The sequence below is a fragment of the Borostomias antarcticus genome (assembly GCF_949987555.1).
Source record: "Borostomias antarcticus genome assembly, chromosome: 15".
In the NCBI taxonomy this organism is placed as follows: domain Eukaryota; kingdom Metazoa; phylum Chordata; class Actinopteri; order Stomiiformes; family Stomiidae; genus Borostomias; species Borostomias antarcticus.
In genome coordinates, this window is record NC_140248.1 from 3851695 (window position 1) to 3859666 (window position 7972).

General features: G+C 50.3%; 1 protein-coding gene across 1 annotated transcript; it reads right to left on the reverse strand.

Moving 5' to 3' along the window:
- Window positions 1-639: 639 nt before the first annotated feature.
- On the reverse strand, window positions 640-7554 carry ddx52 (DEAD (Asp-Glu-Ala-Asp) box polypeptide 52). Its single transcript, XM_084449340.1, has 15 exons — window positions 7459-7554; window positions 6914-7187; window positions 6386-6528; window positions 5956-6141; window positions 5448-5591; window positions 4978-5089; window positions 4580-4652; window positions 4262-4465; window positions 3424-3514; window positions 2951-3073; window positions 2721-2871; window positions 2460-2535; window positions 1876-1947; window positions 1111-1380; window positions 640-962 (listed from the first exon to the last, which is right to left on the reverse strand). Exons 1-15 carry the CDS (start codon window positions 7543-7545, stop codon window positions 917-919), a joined length of 2052 nt encoding a protein of 683 aa, XP_084305466.1. The 5' UTR covers window positions 7546-7554; the 3' UTR covers window positions 640-916.
- Between the last annotated feature and the right edge of the window lie 418 nt (window positions 7555-7972).

Sequence of the window (7972 nt, forward strand, 5' to 3'; positions counted from 1 at the left end):
CTAACCTGATACCAGTGAATGCCGCTAAGCTAGGCTAATCAGTCCAGGTCTCGCCACTCCATATTACACGCACAGAGTTGAAAATGCGAATACTGCTTGTCTAACCCCAGGGAAGATGGAAAATAAGCGTATTTCCAAAAATGTTGTCCATGTCCTTTAACGTTATGGAAGCTGCTGCTAGTTGTTATGAGCTCATGAGCTAACTGGCTATCCCGCTCTTATTGTGCTGGATTAGCATTGGAACTGATGTGTCCAGGCGACAAGACCTCTTAATTTATCAGACATTGTTTCATGTCATTTCAATTCACAGCTATTTTAGTGGTATGACTAGCTTCCGTTATACCAGTGCTGAACAGAAACAAGCCAGCCACGCACATCAGCCAGGCTGGATCTGGCCTGGTTTCCTGAAGTATCTAGGCTTATTCTTGTCAGTCAACTAGCTCAGTATGTGGAACACGAGACGTTAATCTCTGGGTGATAGGTTCAAGCCTATGTTGGGTGTAGCTAAGTATATTTAATAGTACTGTACATGGTAACCGGATCTCGTACATATGACAAATAAACAAGATTTATATATATTTTTTATTTCACTATAGCAAGATGAAAGAAATCCAACAAGATAGCCTATAGTGTGGATAACTTTTTCTCAGGCATACTTCTCAGTGGCAACTATAAAATAAGTGAAGACTTTATTGATCCCCCCCAGGGATAGAAAATACGAATGCCATAGTGAAGTTTAGTTGTAGATTCCATGACATTTATATCATTCGTTTGTGGATAGAAGGATATATAAATGTAACTTTTTACACCAGTTTATTTTTATTGCTGGGAGTACATTTGTTAACATAGCAAACAGAACAGTCTTCATATACGTCAGTCTGTCCATCCTGTCATCTAGGATACTGTCCGTCTGTCCTCACGCAGCTTGTCCCGTCTCTGCTGCGACTTTCTTCACCTTTTTCCTGAGAGAGAGAGAGAACAGTCTGTTTCATTCCCAAAATATTAGCATGAATAATATGAGCCCATTCCTTCAGAACGGGGGCATTTCAGTCTCCAGTCTCCCCCTCTGACTGCTACTCCCCTTGTTGTCAAGTGTTTGAGACACATTACCTTTTCTCCTTGGGTCCAGCAGGCGGAGTCAATCCTTTCCTCTGCTTTTTGCCGTCTGCTTTTTCACTTCCTCCTTTCTGTACTCTCTTTCCTTTCTTCTGTCCATCTCCCGTCTTCTTTCCTTCTCCATTCTTCTGTCCCTCTGGTTTCTTCTTGTGATTGTGTCCGTTGGTCTTCTGTCCCTTCTGTCCCTTGTTCAGGAGGAGGCGTGGCGTGGTGCTGATGGTGCTTCTCCTCGGGGGTCTCTTCTGCAGCTGGCGCTTCACCTTGCTGCACACAAACACCCTCGGGATTAATCACTCATTCAGAACAGCCTCATTACAGACTAGGGATGTTCACAGTTAATCCACTATCCATTCATTGCCGATAAGAATTTACTTGAGTAAGATTTGGTTACTCGATTAACTGCTTGTTAATGGAACTGAACTTTTGTTATCAACGGGAGTTGCATGAAATGTCATCATGATTTTGCACGAGGGCGCCACGCCATGGAGTGAAGGCTAATTAGGATGCCGGGAAATTTCAACGACACAGAGGCAGACGACAAAAAAATGAAGCGAGCAAAGTGCAGTCCAGCGCGGGACGTTCTTATCAATTAATCGACTATCGTTTGTTAAGGTTAACAGTTATCGATGAATGAAATTCCTTGAAATTTGCAACCCTATTACAGACAATGTGTCAACTTATTGAATAAGCCCTGTATTACACCTTACTTATTACTTTTTGATATAGATTTAAAAGAAGTAATTTCATCTGAAAGCTCACCTATGCATTTTCTTGAAGCCCACCATGTAGTCAGGTACAGGACAGCCCGCCTGCTTGATCACGCTGGCGACGCTGCAGAGGAGGACGGAGAGAGAGAGAGGGAAAGAACAAATAAACACAGAAGAGGAGTTGATGGTATGGCAGCTCCCAGCAGGCCGTGAGTGAACAGAAACTAGGGCGGCCCCCCCAATAGTCCACTTAACGTTAGCGGACGAGAAGAGTCCTAGTCGAGCAGGTTTTCATTAGTCGCAGAAAGAAAAAAAACCCCGTCAACAAACCCCTCAATCACCAATCAAAATCCTAGCGTAGGTTTATTGCGCAATCCCCTCAAAATCCCATAGCCTGTAATCAAATGTTGTTCAGTCTCCTTGCTGTGTTGCCGAATGCCGACACATTGAGAATGAATCTATCGCTTTGCTGAGTCGTTTGCTGCCGCTCGCTCCGTGTGTATGGTAAGGTTATATGAATAATAATAATAATAATAATCATAATAATAAAGGAACGACTAGTCGTTTGAAATGAGGACTTCTAGTGGAGCAGGACGATCTTTAGTCGGGGGCAGGCCTGATGGAACCCCTGGGTACCTGCGTAGCAGGGGTTTGTCGTCTTCTGTGAAGAACGTGACCGCCCTCCCGCTGTGCCCCGCCCTGCCCGTACGCCCTGAGAGGCGGAGGGAGAGAGAGAGAGAGAGAAGGAGAAAAAACCAATGAAGAGCAGCAGGGGAGAGAGAGAGAGAGGCGTAGTGATCAGACATTGACATCATGAACATATGCGGTGAAATGGGTTTGAAATTACAATTTCAAAGTGTGCCACAAGTGCTGTTTAGGTAGGACAGAGGGACTAACCGATGCGGTGGATGTATTCCACAGCGCTGGTAGGGAAGTCGTAGTTGAGCACCAAGTTGACTCCTTTGAAGTCGATCCCTCGGGCCAGCAGAGCTGTACAGATCAACACCCAGATCTTCCCCGAGCGGAAACTACTGACCACATTATCCCTCTGGAGAGAGAGATCACATTCTAGAAGCTGTGACTGGACCAACCATGAACAGAGTGTGTGTGTGTGTGTGTGTGTGTACCTGTTGTTGTGTGCGGTCTGCATGTATGACGTCGACATTGATGCCCTCGTACACCAGCTCGTGGAAGAGCTCCCGTGCTCGCTCTTTCGACTGCACAAACACCAGCATGGGAGGAAGGAACCCCTGATGGAGAGAGAGAGAGAGAGAGAGAGAGAGAGGGAGAGAGAGAGAGGGATAGAAGGAGGGAGAGAGAGAGCAGGAAGAAGGGAGGGATGAAGGAGGCAGAGAAAGTAACCTGAGATAATATATCAATACGCCCATGCCAAGTCAATATGCCTCCTCGGACAGCACAGAGCAAATTCTCTCTGTCCAATTTCCATCCTTAGTTCTACAAGTTGACGCTTAACGATAACTCTGCCCTTCCTGAAGCCTTCAGACCCGTCCCTGGTCTTCAGACCTGTCCCTGGTCTTCAGACCTGTCCCTGGTCTTCAGACCTGTCCCTGGTCTTCAGACCTCTCCCTGGCGGACCTACCTTCTTAATGATGTCCCTCATGGCCAGCAGTTTCCCATTCTCCGTTCCCACAAACAGCAGCTCCTGTTCCACCGTCTCCACGGCCGTGTTCCTGAGGAGAACAACGTACCGGGGAGGGGAGGAGGGGTTCAGGTGAGTCAAAGGTGGGCGGTTCTACCGTTTTAACTCAGTAGCCTTCAGCCTTGGTCTCCACTTCCAGCTCCCGGTCTTGGCGCCAACTCTCAAACGCAAGTACCCCCCCCTAGAGACGGGCGTGCTGATCCCAGTTCCAGCTATTTCTGAGGTACCCTCTTGCACGCGGCGAAGAGCACCTATTCTTCCTACTCGCCAGCGAGGCCCTGGGGTGGGTGGTTAACACCCTCACCGCCTGCGTCATGAAGATGTGCGGGGGTACCTGTGCTCTATGGGGAACGGGGGTACCTGTCATCTATGGGGAACGGGGGTACCTGTGCTCTATGGGGAACGGGGGGTACCTGTGCTCTCTGGGGAACGGGGGTACCTGTGCTCTATGGGGAACGGGGGTACCTGTGCTCTATGGGGAACGGGGGAACCTGTGCTCTATGGGGAACGGGGGGTACCTGTGCTCTATGGGGAACGGGGGTACCTGTGCTCTCTGGGGAACGGGGGAACCTGTGCTCTATGGGGAACGGGGGTACCTGTGCTCTATGGGGAACGGGGGTACCTGTGCTCTAGGGGAACGGGGGGTACCTGTGCTCTATGAGGAACGGGGGTACCTGTGCTCTATGGGGAACGGGGGTACCTGTGCTCTATGGGGAACGGGGGTACCTGTCATCTATGGGGAACGGGGGTACCTGTGCTCTATGGGGAACGGGGGTACCTGTGTCCGATGTAGACGGAGACCAGGTTGTCGAGGTTGAGGCGGCACCACTGCTCCACGTCCGCGGCGTAGGTGGCGCTGTAGAGCGCCCGGCGGACCCTGGGGCCGGAGCACGCCAGGAACACGGCCGCCAGCTGCTCCCTGAAGCCGCTCTTCCCCTCCTCAAACAGCTTGTCAGACTCATCCACGACCAGCCACTCCACACTGACACACACACACACACACACACACGCACGCACACACACACGAGGTGTAAGAGAGTCCGAAGCACTAAGACCCGTATCTCGAGACACGTGCTGAGACTGTTCAGCTGATTACCTGCTGAGGTCGAGTGCTGGAGGATCCTGCTTCAGGAGGAAGACCACTCTGTTAGGAGTACTGACCAGAATGTCTGCAGAGAGAGAGAGAGAGAGAGAGAGAGAGAGAGAGAGAGGGAGACAGGGAGAGAGAGAGAGAGAGAGGGAGACAGGGAGAGAGAGAGAGAGAGAGAGAGAGAGAGAGAGAGAGAGAGAGAGAGAGAGAGAGAGAGAGAGAGAGAGAGAGAGAGAGAGACAGGGAGAGGGAGGGAGAGAGAGAGAGAGAGGGACAGGGAGAGAGAGAGAGAGAGAGAGAGATTAAATGGGGGGTAGGAAGAGAAAGATAGTACCATCCCTGGCGGAAGGGAACCAAGCCTGTAGAGGTCAATCAAGCCTGTAGAGGTCAATCGGACGGCGCACCATATTTCTTGTTGGACTGAGGTCCGTATTTCTTGGCAGCCATGGATGCTTTGTCGATCATATGGACTCTGAAGCCCACCCCCTCCGCCAGACGCACCAGCTCCCTGTGGGTCTGAACACAACACGGTTACCCACACACCACCCACTGGAGCATCAGCGTGGAGCACTGTGTGTGTGTGCCATCTGTGTGTGTGTGTGTGTGGTCTGTCTGTCTGTGTGTGTGTGTGTGTGTGTGTGTGTTGTTCTTGTGTGTGTGTGTTGTCTGTGTGTGTGTGTGTGTGTGTGTGTACCTGGCTGGCCAGCTCTCTTGTGGGGGAGAGGATGAGAGCCCTGAAGCCCAGGTTGTCTGTGTGTGTGTGTGTGTGTGTGTGTGTGTACCTGGCTGGCCAGCTCTCTTGTCGGGGAGAGGATGAGAGCCCTGAAGCCCAGGTTGTGTGTGTGTGTGTGTGTGTGTGTGTGTGTGTGTGTACCTGGCTGGCCAGCTCTCTTGTGGGGGAGAGGATGAGAGCCCTGAAGCCCAGGTTGGCCGGCTGCTGGAGGTGGGCCAGCAGGGGGAGGCAGAAGGCCAGGGTCTTCCCTGAGCCTGTGGGGGCGCAGGCCAGGAGCTCACGACCCTGACACACACACACACACACACACACACACACACACACACACACACACACACACACACACACACACACACACACACACACACACACGCCGTCAAGAACACGCAACACACACGCGCTCACTGGAGTTCTACATGCAGGAGCGCAACATGATTGTCCAACAATTTTGGAATATTTTATTTACCCATTTTATAAATAAGGTGTGTGTGTGTGTGTGTGTGTGTGTGTATGGAGCGAGTCTCATCACAGACAACATGACAGGGGACAGTTGTGTGTGTGCGTGTATGGAGCGAGTCTCATCACAGACAACAGACTGCATGACAGGGGACAGTTGTGTGTGTGTGTGTGTGTGTGTGTGTGTACTCACGTGCATCATCAGCGGTATAGCCTGCATCTGTATGGGCGTGGGGGCCGTGAGCCCCGCCTCTCTGAGGTTCTCAAGGACCCGCGGGTTCAGACGGTACTCGGACCGCAGCTCGTCAAACGTGCACACCGGGTCGGGCACGTCGCAGCCGTGCACGTTGATGCGGTGCTGGGTGCGCGTGCGGTTCACCTGGGACACAGGACAGGGGAACGGAGGGGAGTCGGCCATTTTGCCCACTGAAGTTATATGGCAGCTCTCTTTCAGTTAAGCTGGCATCATGAAAAAAATATACATTACAAATACAACTTAACGTTCCTACATCACACACAGAGATGAGGTATATAGAAGTGCATGTTATATTGCGAGAGTGTGTATGCGTGCGTGTGTGCGTGTGAGTGTGTGTGCGTGTGTGTGGCGTGTTCGTTGGCGGTACCTTCTCCTGGTGCAGGTGCTTCAGTCTCTTGAGGGAGGTGCTCTCCTTCCCGTCCTTCTGGAGGTTTCTGGTCTTTCTGTCCAGAGAAGAAGTCCAGCGGATTCCTTCCCCGTCACTCTCCCCCTGCTGCCCACTGCCTTGACCTAGAGAAGACCGAGACGCAGACATGCACACACGGCTCAGATAATCATCTTGGAATTGTTCTTCCCACTTGCTTTGGCCCCCGATCACCGATACGAGCAGCAAGCAGACAATGTGGCACGGCCGTCCAACGATTGTAGGGTCGGCGGTTCGAATCCCGGCTCCTCCTGTCCACATGTTGAAGTGTCCCTGGACAAGACACTGAACCCCAAACTGCTCCCAATGAGCAGGCTAGCACCTTGCATGCCAGCTGCCGCTAACGGTGTGTGAATGTTAAGCGCTTTGGATAAAAGCTATAAAAGTGCAATCCATTTCTCATTAGGATGCCATTTCTACCCATGTTTAATTACACTAGGCACGTTGGGGATGGGCGCCAGCCTACTGTACCTTCGGCATCTCCCAGTCTGCCTTTCTTTTTCTTTACAGTTTTCTCCTCAATCTGCCGTTTCCTTTTCCCTGCCACAGCAGTCTCCTCGGTCTCCTCTTCCTCCGTCGTCATAGTCTTGCTCTGGCCTCCAGGGTGAGCTACCCCCCTTCCAGGGTGAGCTACCCCCCTTCCAGGGTGAGCTACCCCCCTTCCAGGGTGAGCTACCCCCCTTCCAAAGAAGTCGATCCCCGAGAGGAGATCTGAGGAGCCATCTTTGCTCTGAAGTCTACCCACCTAATACACACAGTTGGGAGAGATAGCTGGTTACGTGCTCGTTCGACCCAAATCGTTACCATATTTACAGCCGTTTTTCCTGCTTCACAAAATATTTAAATTATTAATACAAGCAGGATAATGTACACTGCGATAGCATTTACTCTGTTAGCCAACGTAGCCTGTTACACTCATCACACATTGGTCGTATTAAAACAGAGCCCGTTTCCAACTTTATCCGTTTAAACGAATCCAGTATGAATGTATACATAAACATCCAGATTTCAATTACCTTAAATCGTTCAGCATCTTTCCCAAACCTCTTAAAGTCGAATTTAGCCCCTGCTCCCAGCTTCCGAAACAAGTCGAAGGCGTCCATTGAAACAGCGTGGAGGAAATAAAGGCATGACGAGTCGAACGCCTGTTTTTATTGTGCCTGGCGGTTCGACTGTTGATTACACATCCTTGTCTGCAACAATCTGTCAGCCACAAGGTGTCGCCAAACACGAGTAATGTAGGTGTTGCAGAGCAATCCCAAGCGGGCTTATCAAATATGAGTGCGCGAGAAATTATTATATGGTTGCAATCACTTTTGCAGTCAGAAAAACAAGGAGAAAATGGCAACATTTGAGTAAGTAGAAATGGCTATGCATTCAATTTAATCTGGCATCAGCCCTCTCACCAGTTTAAAAAAGTCTCCATACCCAGTCAGTCAGCCATTACAATAACACAGTCATACTAGTCAGTAAAAACTGGGTTTATTAGTTTGTGTGTTTGACCCAGTACAGTCATTTGTCTGACGTTGT